Here is a 23889-nt window from a genome sequence, read left to right on the forward strand (position 1 = left end):
AGGGAGAAGCAGGCTCCATGCAGGGAGGCCGACGTGGGACTCGATCCCAGGGCCCCAGGATCAGGCCCTGGGCCGAAGGTGGATGCTCAACCCCTGAGTCACTTGGGGGGTCTAGACTAAGCTAATTAAAATTTACAAGTGATTGTGAATACTCTGTTTGTAATGTGGTGAAATTTCTGTTTACTAAGAAAGAGAGGGCACCCTGGGTGGCTCAGCGGTTTAGTGCATCTTCACCTTACACCAAATACAAAAACTAACTCAAAATGGATTAAATCTAAATACAGGACATAAACTAAAACCTCTTAGAAGAAAACATGCAGATAATCTTTTTACCTTGATTTTAGCATAGAATACTTCAATATGGCACAAAAAGCACTGGACTTCAGTGTTAAATGCTCTTGTTCTTCAAAGGACATAATAATGAAAATAAAAAAGCAATCCATATAATGGGATAAAATGTTTGTAAATCATATACCTAATGAGAAACTTATTTCCAGAATATATGAAAAACACTGATAAGTCAATAATATAAGTACAAAAAGCTCAATTTAAAAAAAATGGGCAAAGGATATATAAATAGACATTTCTCCAAGGAAGATCAGAAATTGCTGATAATTACTTGACAAGATACCTGACACATTTTCAATTTTCATTGTATCCATTACCAAAGCATCTAACCATACCGTGAAATAGACTCCTATATGTACCACACCGTACAGAACAGTGCGCTTCCTAGATACTCAATGCAGTTGTTCCTCAGGACAATCCTATAAAATAGGTATCATGGTGCCCATTTTATAGATGAGGAAATTGAGGAAAAGGTACCTCATCAGAGTTTTACAAAGAGCAGGATGTAGAACTAGGATTTCATCTCAAACTTTTATTAAGTCCACAAGTCCAAAGATGACTTTTAGAGCTGTAAACTAAGTATTATATTAATGTTTTGGTCTATTCAGAGTTTTTCAACTACAAGGAATGTGAATTTATAAATTGTAAGTTTTCTAGAAATATTTGCTTTTTCTAAATGGTCAGAATAATTAACAAAGTTCTATTCTTATATTTTCATAATCTCCTACATATGTAGGTTTATAGATCTACATCCTTTCTCATTATAATAAGGCTTCATTCAAATTTCTGTTCTCCTTCCTTTTTGGTGGATTAAGATTGATGAGATTTGGTGGAATAAGATTTCATTTAGAAATTAATAATTTTATTTTATTAATATTTTATATTTAGAGACATTTTAAATAAGTACACTTAACAATGGATTTACTCTACTTTTTAATTTTATCCATTATTTTATTTTCGGTTATTATTATTATAAGATGTTTTAAATAATTATGTTTTCTGAATTTCTGGGAAAAGTTTACATTATTTTTATTATTTCTATTCTATTCTATTTTATTTATTTATTTTTAGAGAGAGAGGGAGGGAGAGAGAGAGAGAGAGAGAGCAACCACAGAAGTTGTGGGGGAGAGGCAGAGGGAGAGAGAGAGAGAGAATTGTAAGCAGGATCCACACCCAGTGTGATGTGGGACTCCATCTCATGACCCTGAGATCATGATCTGAGCCAAAATCAAGAGTAGAACGCTTAACCAACTGAGCCATCCAGGTGCCCCTACTATCTCTATTTTAAAAAGCTTTAGCAAAATTTTTCTAAGTGAATGAATGTGTACTATTCTCTTTTTTGCCATTATTTTTCATTTTTAGGGCAAGGTCAGTTCCCATCTGATGGATGTCAATAACCATAGCTGATGATGATACTTGGTAATACGCTTTGTTTGACTGCACAGTAGTAGAATCCTCTTTGCAGACTTGCGGCTGGCAAGACAATTGTTTCAACCTCCAGTTACCATTAGGATCGTATCAATCATATTTCTTCTACAGGAAGGGTGGCATCTTTCACTTCATATTCTAGATTCTATATTGTCTCTGTGCAGGGGATGCAACACTATCCCTCTTTGGATGGAATACTAGTAGAAATCACCAGTCTCCTTTCATAAAGGATTGCACTGCACTGTACTGCATATCCCACAATATTCAATCAATTCATTTATTAGTTCTACTTTCTCACTATTTTTTTTAGAAACTTAAAGATATTTAAATTGGCATATAAATCCAAAAAAGAACTCCACAGAATATTTTGTGAAAAAGACACCTGGATACAGTGCTAGAGATGGTGTCGTCACAGTGCTTCTTCAGAGATACTTGGCACAGTGCAGCAGTTAAATGAAAAATGAGAAACCATTTGAACTGGTGACTTTACATTTAGAAATCTATCCTAAAGAAATCATTAAAGATATTCAGAATGTATATTTAGTATTATTTAGATCAGTAAGATAACAGCTGGAATTACATATTTAAAACAAAGGCATTTAAAAATAATTATGTGTTATATGTGTGATAAAGCATTAAATTCTACTCTTGAAAACAACATTACACTATGCCTTAACTAACAAGAATTAAAATAAAAACTTAAATAAACAAAAATAAAAATACAGGATAAAATAACACCATTAGAGATTAAAAGGAGTTCCTGAAAATCTTTTATTAGTGAAATTCATTAACATGAAAATACTCCAAAGTTGATGTAAATGAAATAAGGGGTTAAAAACTGAAACAGAATATGTATATTGCAGAGAGATGAAAGATAGCATTTTGAGGTGACTGTTATTATTCTCTTTTTTTCAAGATTTTCCAGGTTTTTTATGATATGTATAAATCACTTCTATCACCTAAAACTTATAATTAAATTATTGTAACAATAAGTTGGAATTAATTTTATTGGTTAATTTTTCTTCATTCTCTGAATTTATTCTGGATACATATTGATGAGCACTCAAAGTTCACTGTACACTTGTACATTGTTAGCTGTAGACTTTATTTGTTCTCTCATCTTATATGGAAGGCAACAATACAAACTTATATAATATAACACCACTACCAGTTTTTTTGTATATTATGGTTTGTGTAAATTAAATGAAATTAATTAAATATTAATTATTAAATATTTTATGTAGTCACCAGTGGGGAATGCAATGAGCAATAGAAAGGATGCATTTGCAATTATGTGTCTTTGTATATACATGATTATAAATAAATATTTCTGAGGCATTAAGATGACTCAACTTTCAGTACTTTACTATAACACTGTCCAGTCAGTATGATTATTTTTTAAAATTGGTTCTTAAAAATTTTTAATTAATTGTAATAGCTTCAAAAATGGATATGTTATGGAAGTGTCCTCAAAAACTTAAAAACAGAATGACTATGAACTAGCAATGGCACTATTAGGTATTAAATGATACAAAAATACTAGTTCCAAAATACACATGCACCCTGATGTTTATAGCAGCATTATCTACAACAGCCAAATTATGGAAGCAGTCTAAGTGTCCATCAACTGATAAGAGAGAAAGAAGATGTGGGGGATCCCTGGATGCCTCAGCGGTTTAGCGCCTGCCTTTGGCCCAGGGCATGGTCCTGGAGTCCTGGGATCAAGTCCCACATCGGGCTCCCTGCATGGAGCTGCTTCTCTCTCTGCCTAGGTCTCTGCCTGTCTCTCTGTGTCTCTCATGAATAAATACATAAAATATTTAAAAATAAAGATATGGGGATCCCTGGGTGGCTTGGTGGTTTAGCACCTGCCTTTGGTCCAGGACGTGATCCTGGAGTCCCGGGATGGAGTCCCATGTCAGGCTCCCTGCATGGAGCCTGCTTCTCCCTCTGCCTGTGTCTCTGCCTCTCGCTCTCTCTCTGTGTCTCTCATGAATAAATAACTAAAAATCTTAAATAAAAGATATATAGATATATAGAAATAGATACATAGTGTGTGTATATATATACATACATATATGTGTGTATATATGTATATATTAGAATCATAAGGTTCTTGTTTTTTCTCTTGATGATCTGATCAATCACATTGATTGCTTTACGAGTGTTGAACCAGCCTTGCATCCCGGGGATAAATCCCACTTGGTCATGGTCAATAATCTTCTTAATGTACTGTTGGATCCTATTGGCTGGTATCTCGTTGAGAATGTTTGCATCTGTGTTCCTCAGGGATATTGGTCTCTAATTCTCCTTTTTGGTGGGGTCTTTGTCTGGTTTGGGATTAAGGTGATGCTGGCCTCATAGAACGAGTTTGGAAGTACTCCATCTCTTTCTATCTTTCAGAACAGCTTTAGTAGAATAGGTATGGTTTCTTCTTTAATCGTTTGATAGAATTCCCCTGGGAAGCCATCTGGCCCTGGACTCTTGTGTCTTGGGAGGTTTTTGATGACTGCTTCAATTTCCTCCCTGGTTATCGGCCTGTTCAGATTTTCTGTTTCTTCCTGTTCCAGTTTTGGTAGTTTCTGGCTTTCCAGAAATCTGTCCATTTCTTCTAGATTGCCTAATTTATTGGCATATAGCTGCTCATCCTAAGTTTTATAAATCTTTTGCATTTCCTTGGTGTTGGTGCTGATCTCTCCTTTCTCATTCATGAATTATTAATTTGAGTCTTTTCTGTCTTCTTTTTAATAAGGCTGGCTAATGCTTTATCTATCTTATTAATTCTTTCAAAGAACCAACTCCTGGTTTTGTGGATCTGTTCCACAGTTCTTCTGGTCTCCATTTCGTTGAGTTCTGCTCGAATCCTTATTAACTCTCTTCTTCTGCTGGGTGTAGGTTCTATTTGCTGTTTTGTCTCCAGCTCCTTTGGGTGCGAGGTTTGCTTTCGTATTTGGGTTCTCTCCAGTTTTTGGACGGATGCTTGTGTTGCAATGTATTTCCCCCTCAGGACTGCTTTTGCTGCATCCGAAAGATTTTGAACGGTTGCATTTTCATTCTCATTAGTTTCCATGAATCTTTTTAATTCTTCCCTGATTATCTGGTTGACCCTTTCATCTTTTACAGCATGGTCCTTAACCCCGACGTGTTTGAAATCCTTTCAAACTTCTTGCGATATAGTTCTAGTTTCAAAGCATTATGGTCTGAAACTATGCAGGGGACGATCCCAATCTTTGGTATAGGTTAAGACCTGATGTGTGACCCAGTATGTGGTCTATTCTGGAGAAAGCTCCATGTGCACTTGAGAAGAATGTGTATTCAGTTGCGTTTGGATGTAAAGTTCTGTAGATATCTGTGAAATCCATCTGGTCCAGTGTAGCATTTAAAGCTCTTGTTTCTTTGGAGATGTTGTGCTTAGAAGACCTATTGAGTATAGAAAGAGCTAGATTGAAGTCACCAAGTATAAGTGTATTATTATCTATGTATGTCTTAACTTTGGTTATTAATTGATTGATATACTTGGTGGCTCCCGCATTCGGGGCATAAATATTCATGATTGTTAGGTCCTCTTGTTGGATAGATCCTTTAAGTATGATATAGTGTCCCTCTTCATCTCTTACTTCAGTCTTTGGGACACACTTTAATTTCTCTGATATAAGGATGTCTACCCCTGCTTTCTTTTGAGGACCATTTGAATGGTCCATGGTTCTCCAACCTTTTATTTTCAGGCCGTAGGTGTCCTTATGTCTAAAATGAGTCTCTTGAAGACAGCAAATAGATGAGTCTTGCTTTTTTATCCAGTCTGAAACCCTGCGCCTTCTGATGGGGTCATTAAGCCTTTCACGTTCAGAGTAACTATTGAAAGATATGGATTTAGTGTCATCATGACACCTATTCAGTCCCTGTTTTTGTGGATTGTTCCCTTGGACTTCCTCTTTCTTTTACAGGGTCCCCCTTAATATTTCTGGCAGAGCCAGCTTGGTGGTCACATATTCTTTCAGTTTCTGCCTATCTTGGAAGCTCTTTATCTCTCCTGCTATTCTGAATGAGAGCCTTGCTGGATAAAGTATTCTGGGCTGCAGGTTCTTCTCATTTAGGACCCTGACTACATCCTGCTGACGCTTTCTCACCTGCCAGGTCTCTGTGGAGAGGTCTGCTGTTGTCCTAATGCTTCTCCCCATAAAAGTCAGGGATTTCTTCTCTCTTGCTGCTTTAAGGATCTTCTCTTTAGTTTGGAATTTGCAAGCTTCACTATTAAATGTCGAGGTATTGACGATTTTTATGGATTTTAGGGGGAATCTCTCTATCTCCTGGATCTGAATGCCTGTTTCTCTTCCCAAGTTAGGGAAGTTCTCAGCTATGATTTGTTCAAATACACTTTCTGGTCCTCTGTCCCTTTTGGCGCCCTCGGGAACCTCAATTAAACGTAGATTTTTCCTTCTGAGATGTCATTTATTTCCCTTAACCTATCCTCATGGTCTTTTAATTGTCTTTCTCTTTTTTCCTCAGTTTCCATCCTTGCCATCCACTTGTCTTCTATGTCACTCACTCATTCTTCTACCTCGTTAACCCTCGTCGTCAAGACCTCCAGTTTGGATTGCATCTCATTTAATTGATTTTTAATTTCGGCCTGATTAGATCTAAATCTGTAGTCATGAAGTCTCTTGAATCCTTTATGCTTTTTTCTAGAGCCACCAGTAGCTTTATGATTGTGCTTGTGAATTGGCTTTCTGACATTGAATTGTATTCGAAATTTTGTAACTCTGTGGGAGAGAGGACTGTTTCTGATTCTTTGTTTTGAGGTGAGTTTTTCCTTCTAGTCAGTTTGCTCAGTGCAGAGTGGCCAACAACATGTTGTACTGGAAAAAGGAGAAAAACAGAAAGAACAAAGTAAAAAAGAATAAAAAAGGGGGTGCGGAAACAACAGAAACAAACAGGAAAGAAAGAACAAAGGGAGTATCCTCTGATTCTATATACTGTAAATCCCTCGACTTCCCCTGGAACTTTCCAATGGTGCTTGGTCAATAACTTGCATTTCCAACTGACCTTCTAACTGGTCTTCTGGGGGAGGGGCCTGCTGTGCTGATTCTCAGGTGTGTGCACCTGGGGGAGCTGCCCAGCCCTCTGCCAGGTCTACAGTTCAGTGGGATTCTTTATCCTGTGAGGCCCCTGCTCAGGCCCAGGTACAGGGTGACACCAGCAGGGACAACCACAGTGGCGGCGGCCAGCTGTCCAGCCCTGGAGTCAGCTCCCACAGTAACTACTGCAACTCCCAGTGCGCAGGGGTCTGGGTGCTCCGGGGTAGGGGCACGATCTGCACAACTCTGGGACTGGCTGCAGGAGTGACCTGGCTGTCCTGTGTCCTCCCGGCCTCTGCCTGTCCCGGGGGAACCCCGGATCCTCGGCTCTGTCCCCCGGTGCCCTGGGCTCCGGGCCTGCGAAACTGTGAATGGACCTAAAGTACCAAGATGTGTAATTTAAAAGCATCAGAGTCAATTTTTTGTGAGGTTAACTTATCTTTTATTGCAATAAAACTCTATAAGCTATTATACAGGTTAAAGAAAAACTCAAAATATAGAAACAGTGAAATAACGGGGGAGGGCCAAGCCTCTGTTGGGCTGCAGCCATCACGACCCCGTGGTGGGAGCCGGGGCGGGCTCCCTAGGTGGTCAGGGGGCTGCTAACGGGTCCAAGCTGGTTGTTCCGGAGGCAGGTGGCAGGTCTGGCCCTCTAGGGACCCCGATTGCAGGCACCAGGGCCTACTCCTCCGGGGTGGCCATGGGAGCAGGTGGCTCCTCCTCATCAGGGCAGGGAACCATAGGTTCGACCAGCACGTGCACCACCTTCACCTCAGGAGCCAGCATCTCTGCCTTGACCAGGTCCTCATCTCCAGCAGCCACTATCCCCTCAGACCCTGGACCTTCCCCAGGCTCCACGGTTGGAGCTGGGGCAGACTCTTTGGGTGGTTCAACGGGTTTCTCCGGCACTGAGGCTGGTTGCTCCATCAAGTTAGGAGGCGGCTCGGGCACATCCATGACCTCGAGAGCAGGGGTTGGCGCCTCCTCCTCCTCCAGGGCTCTGACTCCAGGGGGCTTCTGCAGGGCAGAGCAGTGAACTAGAGCAGTGACCACTATCTGCAGGGGCTTCGCCTCCCCAGCAGGCGCCTCAGTGCGGGCCGAGTCCTCAGCACCAGCATCCAGGATGGCCTCGATCCCTTCAGGCCCCGACGGGGCAGCAGGCCCCACGGTCCAAGCTGGGGCGCGCTCCAGAGCAGGTTCACGGTGTCTTCCTCGGGCCGAAGCTGTAGATCCAAGAAGACAAAGTATCACCACCAGGACGGACTGTCCACGTCCCTCCCAAGTCAAGGCCACTCTTCCCACCACTCCCGGTGTGTGAGGGCAAGAGCCCTGGGAGGTGTCCCCAGGCTGCAGCCCATGGGGTAGGGTGTGAGCCCACCCCCTGCTCCCGGCCCAGCTGCATGGAGGCTGGATCTGGGGGCCCCACCTGTCCCCAGCTCGGCCACCCCCAGTCCTCCTCACCCCCAGCCTCTCGCTCCGCTGCATGGAGGCGTCTGAATTGCCTGAGGTAACGCCGGGCCCGGACTTCCACGTCTGAGCCTGGCAGGTGGTGACTTAGGAATTGTAGAAGTTTCCTAAGGGAGGGAAATGCTGGGAGCTGACAAAAGTCGTCCCGATAATAATCCAGCCATATTTCCATCATGCAGGATATGGCCCTGGGGAGGGACAGGCGGGCACAGGCGTCAGAAGACAGGGCTCTGTCACATGCAGGTGTCCCGGGGAAGCCCTGCAGGACCCGGGGCCCCAGACTCCCGCGTGGGGCTATCGGAGGCCAGTCCTGCTCTTCGTGCCCCTGCCACCTGGCGGTCCTGCCTGCCACAGGCCTGCTCCCCGAGGAGGGGCTGGGATGCAGCCTCTGTGCGGGGAGCCCAGGCCCAGCGGGGTGACCATCAGCGTCTCTCCTGGGGAAGCGGGGCTCCCTCCTCAGCCTGGTCCCTGCCCACCTGCCCCTTGAGTCCACCGGCAGGCGTCCGGGGACGGGGGGCGTCTGGCCTGTCATTGCCCTCACTGCACACACTGTCGCTCTGGGAAGCTCCAAGCCAGGAGGGCTCGGGCTCTGTGTCCTGCCAGGCCTTGCCAGGAGCCGCCCAGGACCGCCACCTTCCCTCCTGTGGCTCTGGGCTGCCTCCCTCCCGAGGGGCCCCCGGGGGTGTCCTTCCACTGACTCTAATCTCCCATCTCCCACGGGGCGGGGGCTGCCTGGTCCGGGAGCCCTCACCGGCCCTCCTGGGCACCTGCTGTACCCCCGGGGCAGCTGTACCAGATTGGAGAGTGCGATGCTCCCCACCCCCTCTGGCAGAGAGAGGGTTGGGGGGGCATGGAGAAGGTCTCCTTAGGGGTCCCAGTGCTCTCCCACCAAACCCGCACCCCATCCACCACTCTACTTCACTCTTTTCCTGAAGGGGCCTTAGACCTTTACCCTGTCACGGGAATTGCAGATGTGTGGGGTGAGGGTGCAGCCCCCCCGCCCCACAGCCCCCTCACTGCCCTCCTGGAGAAGGAAGGCCCTCCTGCAGGAGCCGGAGTCACTCACAGTTTCCAGCGCTGCAGGACTGAGTCGTTATCACCACACGCAGCTACGATGTACCCATATCTAGAGGAGGGCGGGGACATCCCATGAATCGTGCTGGGGACGCGACATCTCATCATGGGGGCTGTCACCCTCTGACCCCGACTAGGCCGGAGCCCCGGGGGCCGTCAGCTCTGTGTGTTGGGCCACAGGCAGCTCCCGGAGAAGCACCCGCACCTGCTGGGGCCTCCTGAAGGCTTGAGCATGAAAGGGCTCCGGCCAGGCCCATGGCCAATATCCTAGTGGGCTTGGGGGGTCCCGGGGTCCCCCTGTCTGGCTGCCCCAGGACACAGACCCCCGATGGACTCTCAAACCTCCCTTTCAATGGGGAAACAGGCCACTCAGGAACCTGGTGACAGAGGGGTGGTGGGGGAGGCACAGGCCTGGTCACGGGGAGGAGGACGGCTGCTGAGCACAGGCACAGCCCCTCTGGCCGACCCGCAACAGGCCAGGCCCCGGGGCTGCCCTCCAGGACCCCGCTAGGCCCTGGGGGACCCTGCTCCAGGCGGGGGAGCAGCCCGAGGCCGGGAAGCTCACACCATCCCCAGCCTCCCCAGCAGCAGGTGGCCCAGCCCTGGGCTGCGGAGGGGCAGGTGCTCACTCGGTGAACAGCAGGTCCAGCACCTCGTCCGTGGTGGCGAATGTACGATAGCCATCCAAAAAGGTGAAAATGGAGATGACGTCCCTGGACAGCAAGGCGGGCAGTAGTTGTCGGACTTCGAGCTCCAGCAGCTCCGTCCGGCTGGACTTCGTCGGGGCGATCTGATTCCCCATCCAGGCCGAGGCCCCTGCACCCTGAGGTGGGACAGAGGGGACGTGCAGCCTGCAGGGAGCCGCCAGGAGACCTGGGATCCCGCCCCGGCAGGCCCTGCGCTGGGGCCCCGTGGGCTTGAGGAGCTGGGGCTCCCTCTCCCGCTCAAGCTCCCTGCCTGTCTCTTACACAAACAGGACCAACTATGCAATAGAGAAACAATCTCAGAGGATAAATGTTCAAAATATTTGGATCAGTACAAGGACCTCAAGAGACACAGACAGAGAGACCGAGAGAGGCAGCCACACAGAGGGAGGGAGAAGCAGCCCGTGCAGGGAGCCCAGGCGGGGCTCGATCCCGGGCCTGCGGGGTCAGGGCCTGGGGGAAGGCAGGCGCTAACCCCCGGGCGACCAGGCCTCCCCTGAGGGCTCTATTCTGATGTTCCCACACATCTGTGCGCAGGGACTCTGCATCTGGCCCAGGCAGGGGCAGGGCCATGGGGGCAGGTGTGGGGAGGGGGGGATCCAGACTCATGTGGGAGCAGGAGTGTCAGGGGGCCCAGGGGGTAGCAGGCTGGCTTCTGGGAACCGGGGCCCTTCCTGCCGCATCAGGGCCCGGGTGTCGGGGGGCCCAGCCCCTGCACTCACCCTGAGCCCGCGCTGACCTCTGGTAGCTGCGCAGGGCACCTCCCTGCTCCTGGAGGCGGTGGGGCAGACGACCCCTTCGTCCTGCTCGCACCCCACGACCCGGGTGGAGCTCTGTGGAGACAGTGCCCGGCAGCCAGGCAGGAGGCCTCAGCACCCGGTCTGGCCCCTCGGCTGGGCCGCACCCCCAGCTGCCTCCACCCAGACACCCCACAGTGCAGGCCGCACCCACCGCCCCCGGGGAGACCAAAGGGATGCGGCTGCAGGGCCTCGGAGTGACTCTGGGGCGGGTAGAGGACCTCAGGAACCCTGTTTCCCCCCTGCCCACCATGACATGAGGGTGACCCTGAAGGGATCCCCGGGGAACCAGCTGCCCTGCAGGGTCCCCCAGCCTGCATGGGACCTGCTCACACATCCTTGGTTCCCTGAAACTGAGGAGGAGGGGATGGGGCTCCCAGGATGGTGGCACCGGGGGCCTGGCCTGGCCTGTGCTGTGTTACCGGAAGGCACCTCCTGATAAAGGCCCGGATGCGTTGGTATTTATTCTGGAGCCAATGCCTACAGCATTGGAACAAGCCGCACCCCTGGGGTTCCTGGGAGCCAGAGCCCCCAGAGGTGAGAAGGCAGCAAGAGAACATCCTCCAGTAGCAGATGTCTCCAGCCAAGTGAGCCTGAGCTGGGGCTGCACTGGATGCGGGTGCCTGGTTACGGGGGTTCCAAGTGTTGTTGGGCTCTGTGACACGGCAGTGACCTCACTGCCTGAGACCCCCTCCCTGACCCACTCCTGGAGGAAGCTGCAGGGGCAGCGCTCGGGGCTGCAGACGCACCCCCCCCTTCCCTGCAGACAATGGCCTGTGCACACAGTGTTTTCCAGAGTGGTTGCACCAGTTTGCAGACCCCCAAGAGTATGAGAGGGTTCCCCTTTCTCTGTAACCTTGCCAACATCTGTTGTTTTCTGTGTTGTTAATTTTAGACATTCTGACAGGTGTGAGAAGGGATTTCATCATGATTTTGGTTTGTTTTTCCCTGATGATGTGTGATGTTGAGTATTCCCATGTGCCTGTTCGCCATTTGTAGGTCTTCTTGGGAAGAACGTCTATTCTGTCATGGGCCCATTTCTTAAATGGATTATTTGGTTTTTGGGTGTTGAGTTTGATAAGTCCTTTGTAGATTTTGGATAAGAGCCTTTATCTGATAGGTCATTTGCAAACATCTTCTCCCATTCCCTAGGTTGCCTTTTAGTTTTGTTGTTGGTTTTCTTTGCTGTGCAGAAGCTTTACATCTTGATGAAGTCCCAATAGTTCACTTTTGCTTTTGTTTCTCTTGCCTTCATGGATGTATCTTGCAAGAAGTTGCTGTGGCCAAGTTTGAAAAGGGTGTTGCTGTGTTCTCCTCTAGGATTTGGATGGACTCTTGTCTCACATTTAGATCTTTCATCCATTTTGAGTTTATCTTTGTGTCTGGTGGAAGAGAGTGGTCTAGTTTCTTTCTTCTGCATGTGGATGTCCAATTTTCCCAGCACCATTTATTGAAGAGACCGTCTTTCTTCCAATGGATAGTCTTTCCTCCTTTATCGAGTATTATTTGACCATTAAGTTCAGGGTCCACTTCTGGGTTCTCTATTCTGTTCCACTGATCTATGTGTCTGTTTCTGTGCCAGGACCACACTGTCTTGATGACCACAGCTTTGTAGTACAACCTGAAATCTGGCATTGTGATGCCCCCTGCTATGGTTTTCTTTTTCAATATTCCCCTGGCTATTTGGGGTGTTTTCTGATTCCACACAAATCTTAAGAGGATTTATTTCAACTCTCTGAAGAAAGTCCATGGTATTTTGATAGGGATTGCATTAAGCGTGTAAATTTCCCTGGGTAACATTGACATTTTCACAATATTAATTCTGCCAATCCATGAGCATGGAATGTTGTTCCATCTCTTTGTGTCTTGCTCAATTTGTTTCGGAAGTGGTCTGTAGTTTTTAGGGTATAGATCCTTTACCTCTTTGGTTAGGTTGATTTCTAGGTATCTTATGCTTTTGGGTGCAATTGTAAATGGCATTGACGTCTTAACTTTGGTTATTAATTGATTGATATACTTGGCAGCTCCCACATTCGGGGCATATATATTGATGATTGTTAAGTCCTCTTGTTGGATAGATCCTTTAAGTATGATATAGTGTCCCTTTTCATCTCTCACTACAGTCTCCAGAATAAACTTTAGTTTATCTGATATAAGGATGGCTACCCCTGCTTTCTTTTGGGGATGATTTGAAAGGTACATGGTTCTCCAACCTTTTTTTTTCAGGCTGTAGGTGTCCTTATGTCTAAAATGAGTCTCTTGAAGACAGCAAATAGATGAGTCTTGCTTTTTTATCCAGTCTGAAACCCTGCACCTTCTGATGGGGTCATTAAGCCCATTCACGTTCAGAGTAACTATTGAAAGATATGGATTTAGTGTCATCATGATACCTATTCAGTCCCTGTTTTTGTGGATTGTTCCCTTGGACTTCCTCTTTCTTTTACAGGGTCCCCCTTAATATTTCTGGCAGAGCCAGCTTGGTGGTCACATATTCATTCAGTTTCTGCCTATCTTGGAAGCTCTTTATCTCTCCTGCTATTCTGAATGAGCGCCTTGCTGGATAAAGTATTGTTGGCTGCAGGTTCTTCTCATTTAGGACCCTGACTATATCCTGCCATCCTTTTCTGGCCTGCCAGGTCTCTGTGGAGAGGTCTGCTGTTAATGTAATATTTCTCCCCATAAAAGTTAGAGATTTCTTGTCTCTCGGTGCTTTAAGGATCTTCTCTTTATCTTTGGAATTTGCAAGCTTCACTATTAAATGTTGAGGTGTTGAACAGTTATTGATTTTAGGGGGGCGATCTCTGCATTTTGTAGATCTGAGTGCCTGTTTCCCTTCCCAGATTAGGAAAGTTTTTGGCTATGATTTGTTCAAATACATATTCTGGACCTCTGTTCCATTTGGCACCCTCAGGAACCTCAATTAAATGTAGATTTTTCTTCCTGAGGCTGTCATTTATTTCCCTTAATTTATCCTCACGATCTTTTGTTTTTCTCTTTTTTCCTCAGTTTCCCTCTTTGCCATCACTTGTCTTCTATGTCACTCACTCATTCTTCTACCTTGTTAACACTCATCCTTAGGACATCCAGTTTGGATTGCATCTCATTTCATTGGTTTTTAATTTCGGCCTGATTAGATCTAAATTCTGCAGTCATGAAGTCTCTTGAATCCTTTATGCTTTTTTCTAGAGCCACCAGTAGCTTTATAATTGTGCTTCTGAATTGGTTTCTGACATTGAGTTGTATTCGAAATTTTGTAACTCTGTGGGAGAGAGGACTGTTTCTGATTCTTTGTTTTGAGGTGAGTTTTTCCTTCTAGTCAGTTTGCTCAGTGCATAGTGGCCAACAACAAGTTGTAATGGGAAAAGGAGAAAGAAGAAAAGAAAAAGAAAAAGAAGAAGGAAAAAAGGTGGGGAGGGAAACAAACAGAAAACAAAAAACAAGGGAGGTATCCTCTGATTCTATATACTGTAAATCCCTCGACTTCCCCTGGAACTTTCCAGTGGTGCTTGGTCAATAATTTGTTTTTCCCCTGACCTTCTAGCTGATCTTCTGGGGGAAGGGCCTGCTGTGCTGATTCTTAGGTGTGAGCACTTGGGAGAGCTGCTCAGCCCCCTGCTTGGTGCAGGGCTCAGGGGGAGCTGTTTATCCTGTTTATCTGGTGAGGCCACTGTGAAGCCCAGTGGGGGTTGTTTATCCTTTGAGGCCCCAGGAAGAACTACAACAGTGGTGGTGGCCAGCTCTGGAGCCCTGGATTCAGCTCCTGCAGTAACTATGGAGTCTCAGTCTGCAAGGGCCTGGATGCTCCAGGGTTGGGTTTATCTGCAGAGCTCGGGGCCACCCGGCAGTAGGAGCATCCTGGCTGTCCTGTGTCCTCCTGGCCTCTGCCTGTCCCGAGGGGAGCGCCGGATCCTGGGCTGTGTCCCTCGGTGCCCTGGGCTCCGGGGCCTGCGCTTCTGCAATCGCTCCCGGGCCGCGCATCCCCTCCAGCAGCCCCGTCCTCCCTGAGCGGCCTCCGAGCTGCTCCCGGCCCCACGGGGCGAGCGCTGCAGCCCTTTAGGGAGCTCGGCCGGGGCACAGTTGTCTGTTAGTGCCCCCGGGAGCCTGAGGGCATCCCTGCCCTCCTGTGGTCCTGCCCGAGCTCCCTGCCAGCGCCTTTCTGTCCGGGAAGGTTGGTGCAGCTCCTGCTCCTCCGGGCCTGGGCCCTCCCCCGTCCTGGGCGCACTCGCCACAGGGCCTTAGCTCGGCTCCTCGCAGGGCCCCTCCCCCTTGGAGGCTTTTTATTTCTCTCTCTCTTTTTTTTTTTTTTTCCATCTTCCTACCTTCATAGAAGTGCGAACTCTTCTCACTCTATCATTCCAGCTGTTCTCTCTTTAAATCTCAGGCCGAATTTGTAGGTTTTCAGGATGATTTGACAGTTATCTAGGTAAGTGGGTGGGGACAGGTGACCTGGAGACCCTACTCTTCCGACATCTTGCCCCCTCCCTCTAGTCTTTGTTTTAAAGTCTATTTTGTCAGGCATCTATCCTACCTTTCTTTTTGTTTTTCATTTGTATGAAATATCTTTTCCTTTCCTGTCACTTTGAGTCTGTGTGTATCCTTATATCTGAGGTGAGTCTCTTAGAGGGGATAGATAGGTGAGTCTTGACTTTTTACCTATTTAGTTGCTCTCTGCGTTTTGGAGAATTTAGTCCATTTAGGTGCAAAGAAATTATTGATAGGTATTTACCTACTGCCACTTTGTCGATTGCTTTCTGGCTATTTCTGTAGTTCTCAGTTCCTTTCGTCTTCCCTTGCTTTCTTCCCTTGTGGTTTCTTTAGTGTCATATTTAGATTTATTTCTCATTTTCTTCTGTGTATGTTCTATAGGGTTTTGCCTTGTGATGACCATGAGTTTCATATATGAATAGCCTGGGTAGTAGTGCCTCTCCATCTGTGGGAGATATATCCCAAGGCCCCCAGTAGATGCCTGAAAACTATATATATATTTTTTCCTTTATAGACATACCTATGATAAGGTTTAATTTATAAGTTAGGCACAGTAAGAGATGAAATATTTAACTATTTACTACAGTATAAGTTATGTGAATGTCATCTGTTTCTCTCAGTATCTTATTGTGCTATACTCACTCTCCTTGTGATGGTTTGAGATGGTAAAATGTCTATACCATAAGATGAAGGGAGGCGAGTGACACAGGAATTGTGATGAAGTGTTAGGCTACTGACGCTACGTCACAAGGAGGATCATTTGCTTCCACATCATGGATGACTGTCCGTAAGTGAAACTGACTTTGGGCTGCATCCCAGGACGACTGCATCTGCATGTGAGCTTCTCAGAAGTATCTCAGATCCCCACAGACCCCAGATCCCTTGGCTATAAGCCTCATTGGTTTTCAAAGCCGGACATTTTTAGGGCCTTGTGTCTCTGATACATGTCCCAAGGGCTGGAGAGCCTGACATGGGGCACAAATGCCTCACTTCTCAGGAAGAAGTGATATCCCTCCCTGTTGTTGTAGGTCACTGCAGTAGGGTTGGAAGTTTTGGTGAGACCTTGTCTCTGCCTCTCCTGCCATCTCAGTGTGCCTCCTTTTATCCCCTGCTGTGGAAGAAGCTGTTTAGAGAGTGATTCTGTTCTTTTTCAGGGGGAGTTACTTTTGTAGCTATAGATGTGGCGTTTCCATGGAAGGAAGTGAGTTCATGGTTTTCCTATGCTGCCATCTTGGTCTATCTCCTGTAAGACTACATTATTTTTAAAGGTTAAAAAAAATGTTTAATGATGTTTAATGTATTACAAAATATGTAACATCTGGATATTGCTAAAAAGTAATGAAAACTCAGTTTGAACCAAAGTATCTTCAAGATACTTTCTCTATATACCATGACTGGGATCTTCAATATTTAGGAAACTAAAATATTTTTTATGAAGCAATAAAATAACAGATTATCATAAGAGATTATTTTGTTATGGCTGCATATAAAAGAATTCCAGTACAATGCAACTGGAAAACTATGTCCTTTATGGTGACATTCACGTAATCTGGGGGTAAAATGGGCTTTATCCTGAGAAATTTGTACTAGGATTAGCAACACTTTCCTGCTCTTGGGTGATATTAGAGACTCAAAGCTGAGATAAAGTTTTATCAGATTTTCAATTAAAAATTAATTTACAAAAGTAATTCTGTATTTTCCGAATTTCATGACACATTTTTTAAAAAATTTTTATTTATTTCTGTGACTTTCATAAATAGAGAGAGAGAGAGAGAGGCAGAGACATAGGCAGAGGGAGAAACAGGCTCCATGCACCGGGAGCCCGAGTGGGATTCGATCCCGGGTCTCCAGGATCGCGACTTGGGCCAAAGGCAGGCGCTAAACCTCTGCGCCATCCAGGGATCCCTCATGACACATTTTTAATAGTAGCAGAAAGACTTGTGCCTTCAAAGAGTTCTGGTAGATTTGGGGGAACAAAATTTGCTAATTTTCAACACTGTTCTAATATATCCATTCTTACCAATTGGGATTTATGAAGAGATAGCATTTTGTGTTTGAGTACTATGGATATTTTTCAATGTTTAGTGATAATAAAGTATGTTAGAAATAGGTTACAACCCAAAATTTGTGCATGCAAGCTGGTTTTTACACCAATGGTTCTCACTCACCAGTGGGGGAGCGGGATACTTCCACTGCCTGGGAGATATTTGACAATGTCTGGAGATATTTTCAGTTGTTGCAACGAGACAGAGGTGCCAGAATGTAATGGATAAAGGCCAGGGGTACTGCTAACCATCCTACAATGCGCGTGGCCCCTACCACAAAGTATTATCTAGCCCCGAAGGTCAATAGCACCAAGGCATAGAGATCTGCTTTAGATTAATCACTGTATTCAAAAGTAGGTGGTGATCAAAATATGTTGTTTGCCTTGTGAAACTTTGAGAAAAAAGAAGACTCTATCCAACCCTTTTACATTTCTGACATCTGTGTTGCATGTGATTGGCGATTCTCTTTCTTCTAAATATCTATTGTGTGTTTCATTGACTGCTGGGATAAGAGCCACTTGTTTCTCCAGTAATTGTCACAGGAAAAATGCCAGATGGTGATACTGAGAGGGCACCATAAAAAAAATAAAAATAAAAAAAGAGAGAAAGAAAAGAAAACTATGAGTGTTTTCCTTCCCATTTCAGTTTCAATCTAAGTTGATCTAATGTTTGAAATACATCCTATCCTTCTTTGGAAGAAAAGATGATTCATTTATACAAATGGCATCCAAATGCTAATCAGACATGACTTGTAAGATTTTTTTTAATATCCCTGTTTATTACTTGCCCCTACTATCCCTATAACATTATTAAATGAGAGGAGGGATTCTTTTGCCGCTAAGTAAAAATTTAGGTGGGTTCTGTGATTCTTCTTTGTACCTTTGAGGTGCCTTGTGGTTAACTTTAAATCGCAAAATGGAATATGAGATTGAAATTGAAATTGATCATTAAAGCCCAGTCCTTGATAATTATCATAACTATGAATTTGATTTAAATCTCCATTGTGACATACCGGATTGCTCCGGGTAGATTGCCTATTGCCTGGGACTAGGAATAGCCAGGCACTGTTCTCTTTTCCATTCACTTTGTCCCGAAACCTCCTAAGGTGGACAACAGAGAGGGAGAGGGAAGGGGGAGAGTATTAGACAACATTCTTCCTTGAACTGGCACTGCTGTGAGATGACTTTGTGTTCTCTACGTCTGGCAGATTGTTCTAGCTGGTTTTCACTAGTTAGTAGTGTAGTCGAAGTTCTCCTGCTGTCTCTGGGGATCCCCTGCTTGGACTCTCTACCCCCATATGGGCAACGGGTACCCCTCCCCTGAGTCTTACTCCCTGTTAGATTCTGGGTTTTTTAGGAGCTCCTCCCCCACTGCAGAAAGACTTTTATTCTTTTTTTTTTTTTTTTTTTAAGATTTTATTTATTTATTCATGAGAGACACAGAGAGAGACAGGCTAAGACAGGGGCAGAGGGAGAAACAGGCTCCATGCAGGGAGCCTGATGTGGGACTTGATCCGGGGTCTCCAGGATCATGCCCTGGGCTAAAGGCGGCGTTAAACCGCTGAGCCACCCGGGCGTCCCTATTCTTAATTCTTATCATGTACCCCGATAATACTCTTAAACAGAAGTCACGTTGACTCCCAACTGACTCTTTCTCCTCCTACGTGATAAAATATCTAGTCTATGAGAAACACTCACCTAGTATTTACCTCAACAAGTTCTAGGCTAAGTCCATGGCCACGGAGTTTTCACCATACATCCTTTTTGCCCTTTAACTTCCTGATTCACCTTCTGACCTCTGGGCAACACAAATCACACAGGGTGAAGTCCTTGGAGTCCCTTCTCTCCTAGGCTTCAGGAGGCAGTAGTGCTTCCTGAGTTGTGCAAATGCGGCAGGGAGTGATTTGATCATAGCACACCAGGGACCCTCTCCAGGGAAAAAATTCTTAATCTTCATTCCAATGACTGGTTTTCCTAGCTGCTTTGAAAATCATTACCTTTGTAGGCTCAGCATTTACTTGGTTAAGCTACATTTTTTGTTGTTGTTGTTGTTGATTGTGGACTGAGTTAAAACTTATAAGCTACCAATTCTGATTCCCAGAAGAATTTAAATAATTATTTCCTCATGTCCCAAACCTTCATAATATTTGGAAAAAAAAAAAGATAAATAAAGCCATGTGAATACTGTTTTACTCAGGAATCTTACTGGTAATTTAAAATTATGCACGTGTAATTGACAAACTTATTTACATCTTGGATTCTGTTTTTATCCAAATAATTACAATGTGAGGCTACAAAGAAAACAATGGGGAGGAGGACCAACCCCCCCTTTTTTAAACTTATGCTACAGATGAAAGTAATGAGGGATTGTTTTGTGATTTGCAATACTATTTAACCCATGTAAATATGTATATAGAGTGTTTTCTGTCGTTAAATCATTTTTAATTATGCCATTTTCAATTTTGGTGTGGAATATTCAGTAACTGGCGATAAGACAAAGACATCCAAGAAAGCTATTTTGGATAGAATAATTTTGGCAATGCAAAGCTAGCTAGCAATATTGTGCAGACAATACACAGCTTGTTCTATTCATATTTATCCTGCTGACCTGGAAGATAAAACTGATACTTCACTGCAGGGTCTGCTCCAGCTGGAATGAGACATTGTGTTTGTAGGACCTATGATCTTCTTTGCAGAGAAAAGTAATTCATAAAGGTAGAAAAGGGCATCATGAGAAACATTCTCCTCAATCTGTGGGAAGAGTGTGAGGGTCGCTGAAAGGTGGGAAGCAAGACTGATGAACGGCAATGAGCGGATGAAAAGAAAAATCTATTCTGTATAGTTTACTCTCGAGAATATGAAATGAAGAAAACACATCTGTGAAAGTTAGGTGTGTCTCAAGGGACAGTCTTGTTTGTTGTTTGTTTCTAAGACAGGTGTTTTAACTTTTACTTGCATTGCGGGATATATCATGACTATTTTTTTTTTTTCTACTTGAATTTATTTTAATTCTGCAGCCCATTTTGCATGAAATACTCAGGACCAATGCTTGGACCTAGGCTGTTGTGAACTTGTGTTTTAAAGATGTCTTTTTCTTAATTCTGTATAATATAACGTTTGTTATTGTGGTAGAAAATATTTTAGTTTGACCTATGTGTTCACCAGTTGTTTTTTTTTGCAGGCTGAAACCCTAGTTTATTTCATCATCAGCAGCATCTTAGCCATCACAAAAATAAACTCTACCAAGGGCGACAGAAGTCTCTACAGCGAGGCTAAGGGCTCAGCTGCCAAGTAGCGAACATCAGAGGGGTGCATGGTGGGCACTGCCCGGGCAATAAGTTAGGAAGCAGCGGGGCTGGTGGTGGTGGCAGGTGCGGGCTGGGGCCTCACTTCTGGGCAGGCACGAGGTCATCGATGGCCTGGCCCTGCTCCAGCCGCTGGTCCATCTCCATGAGCAGCTTCACGCCATCCACCAGCATCTGTACCAGCTCCACCTCTGAGAAGCCCAGGCGGTCTGCATTGAAGACATCAAAGAGGCCCCCCACAGCAGCTGTGTCCACACCACCTGTGCCTCGTTTCTGAAGCCGCAGCCGCTTGAGCACCTCCGGGAACTTCTTATGCTTGCCCAGGTGGGGCGGCTTGATGTGCACACCTGCCTGCAGGCCTGTGCCCAGGTAGGATGGGCAGGTGAGGACGTGGCCCAGGTGAGGGGTCCACATGAATTCGTAATTCTTTGACTTGAAAAGTGTTTCCATCTGGGTGAGGCCTTTGCAGAACTGAGGGAACACCTCCTTCGTGTTGCCCCCCTTTCTGCATGGAGATGACCCACAGGTGGTCTTCCTCATTGATCCACATCAGGAAGGTCTTATTGTCGCTGTGCCAGATGCTGCGGGCGTCTGGCCTTGTGCTCGTCGCTGGGCTTGTGGCCGCTGGGCCAGTCCTCGAGGATGGGGTCAAAGAGTTCCTTGCACACATCATAGGACTCCCTGTCGCCTGCCACGCAGCCCACGGTCACGATGTAGGGGTGGCCCAGGCTGTCCATGCTGGTCTGGGCGGCAGCAGGTGGCAGGTGCCCGGGCGGGGAAGGGGCAGTCGGTCTGGCTGCAGCTCCGGGCGCGGCGCAGGCCAACAGCCTGTTCACCGGTTGTTTGTGAACCTTTCCCTCTTATATCCCAGTGTCTTTTGGATTATCAATTTTTCTTCTTTCTGAAGTTATACCTTTATAGGCTTCTTTGGTAAAGTTGGGTTTCTGGTGGTAAGAAATCAGTCTTAGTGTGTCAGAAAGTGCATTGATTTCTCCTTCTGTGTTGAATAATTGCCTTGCTGGATAAAAATACTGCTTGATATGAACTTGATCAAATCAGAGATTTAATCTGAAGATGATTTTTTTTTTTTTTTTGGAGATAATTTCTTATAGAGAGAATTTGGTTCTTGCTTCACCTGAGGATGGTGATGTCCTATAGACCTAACAGCAGATGGGCTTCCTTTGAGAGACCTGGTTATTGAGGGAGGCTCTGGGTCTGCTTCTACTGAGGACATGAATGTCAAGGTAAGTGACCTCTTCCACTTTGGGAAAGAGTGACTATAGTTTTCCCAGACAATATTTTCAAATTTTATTTCATCTGGTTTTAAGATGGATTTAGGAGTATTTGTAGTATCCAATGAAAAGATTTTCTAAACTGTATAATATTTAAAAAATGATAATGTTAACTTAAACTAAATCTGATAATTTTGATGACATTTTTAAAGACTGTCAAAACTTTTCTTATTCCTGCCTCTTTTGTATGAGGTTTAAGTGGTGGATTTGTTAAGTGGTAGAATGAAATGTATTCGTGTTTTCTGCTTAAAGCATAATGGATTAATGAATAAAAATGTATGACAGATATTACTCTCCAGATTTTTGCCTGGTAATATCTGGAACAACTAAGCAGATGTAATAATTTATAATTGTCTGATTTTCAGTGAGGGAAGCAAGGGTGAAATTGAGTCTAATGCAGAAAACACAGGTTTATTATTTGGCAATAGAACTTATCAGGTTAGCAATTAAAATTTAACTTTCAAATAATAAATTTTATCATCTCTATTTTGTTCTAATTTTCATTACTACCTCCACATTATTTTTATGTGAATAAATTCTTACAGGTGGTAACAATGCACCTCTCATCATATTTTGTTTTTCCTAAAATAAAATTAGCTTATAGTTAAGATATGTATGATCACTAAGCTGGATCTCATGGGTGGATTGTCCAGGGCTGATCTTTCAGATCTTCAGCTTTCATCATGGGTATCGGTGTTCCTGGAAAAACGTGTAACATCAGTGTAGCACCTCCTGTCAATAATTCCTGCCTATAGTACATCAAATTATGAGTCATGAAGCAACCTAAAGGGGATGAGATGATTCTTTTGGCAAGATTTCTAGCAACTCAAGTATCTTTGTAAAGAAAAATTCACATTTGTCTAAACAAGGTATTGTATGTATAAAATTACTAAAGTTTAATTTAAAATTAATATTTGTATTTTAAAAATCTGATTCAGAAATTAAGCTTTATGAACAATATATATTCCTTATTTTTCTTTATGCTACTGATTATGGCTAGGAAATACAGGAGTCATAAAAGACCCAGAATCAGCTCACATCTTTGAAGGAATTTATTTTTATCTTTTACAGTGAAATCTATCAAAATTCCGTTCTATAATGTTTTCCAAAAAAACAACGTTAAAATATATCACACATAAAAATTGAAGTAAAATAATACAATCTCTCTTAAATGTTAAAATATTGATAACTTCTTTTATGTACCTACATATATATGAGAGGTAAATATTAATCAAGCTTAAATGTTACTGGGGCACCAGAAGCAGGGGGCAGGTCACTGTACATTTTCCATAGTCTAGAGAATGCTCCCAATTCTCCAAGGTAATTTTATCTAAATACCAGATGAATATTGCAATATAAATGTGAGATAGAGATAATGATCATCATTACTGTTATTATTTAACAAGTTCTGTATCCTCCCTGTACACTAGACATTGCAATAAATGCTTTTGAATATTACATTGACTTAATCCTCACTACAAATCTGTGGGTTTGGTATGAATATTGATAGTTGACATATGAAGAGAATGAAGTAAAAAAGGTAAAATAACTTATTCACTGGAATCTGCATTCATATAAAATGAGATGAATATCTTAAAGGAAATGTGTAACTAAATAAAAGGGAACTTTGAACTAAAAATACTGGAAAAAGGGGGATCCCTGGGTGGCTTAGCAATTTAGTGCCTGCCTTCGGCCCGGCGGGTGATCCTGGAGTCCTGGGATTGAGTCCCTCCTTGGGCTCCCTGCATGGAGCCTGCTTCTCCTTCTGCCTGTGTCTCTGCCTCTCTCTCTCTCTCTCTCTCTCATGAATAAATACATAAAATCTTAAAATATATATATATAAAAAGACTGGAAAAAAGCTATCAGGACT

The 23889-nt window shown here is 44.6% G+C and overlaps 1 protein-coding gene and 1 pseudogene across 2 annotated transcripts; both read right to left on the reverse strand.

The window, feature by feature from the left end:
- Positions 1–7281: 7281 nt before the first annotated feature.
- On the reverse strand, positions 7282–11493 carry LOC112651121 (ral guanine nucleotide dissociation stimulator-like). Of its 2 annotated transcripts, none has more exons than XM_049095049.1 (6): positions 11316–11493; positions 10819–10929; positions 10022–10215; positions 9385–9444; positions 8313–8425; positions 7282–8074 (listed from the first exon to the last, which is right to left on the reverse strand). In XM_049095049.1, exons 1-6 carry the CDS (start codon positions 11451–11453, stop codon positions 7533–7535), a joined length of 1158 nt encoding a protein of 385 aa, XP_048951006.1. In that variant the 5' UTR covers positions 11454–11493; the 3' UTR covers positions 7282–7532. The 2 variants fall into 2 exon arrangements, with proteins under 2 accessions (XP_048951006.1, XP_048951005.1); XM_049095048.1 differs by having other exon boundaries at positions 8313–8506.
- A 9110-nt stretch (positions 11494–20603) lies between these two features.
- On the reverse strand, positions 20604–21397 carry LOC112651135 (creatine kinase B-type-like; annotated as a pseudogene).
- Positions 21398–23889: the final 2492 nt, after the last annotated feature.

Source organism: Canis lupus, chromosome 16 (assembly GCF_003254725.2).
Source record: "Canis lupus dingo isolate Sandy chromosome 16, ASM325472v2, whole genome shotgun sequence".
Lineage (NCBI taxonomy): Eukaryota > Metazoa > Chordata > Mammalia > Carnivora > Canidae > Canis > Canis lupus.

Excerpts from the sequence above, each read along its gene's own strand:
- LOC112651121 (XM_049095048.1), bottom strand. The coding sequence starts at position 11,453 with ATGTTCTCTTGCTGCCTTCTCACCTCTGGGGGCTCTGGCTCCCAGGAA. Across the intron at positions 10,930-11,315 it reads TTATCAGGAGGTGCCTTCCG|AGCTCCACCCGGGTCGTGGG; the intron begins GTAACACAGCAC and ends CTGTCTCCACAG. Across the intron at positions 9,445-10,021 it reads CTGGACCTGCTGTTCACCGA|ATATGGGTACATCGTAGCTG; the intron begins GTGAGCACCTGC and ends GCCCTCCTCTAG.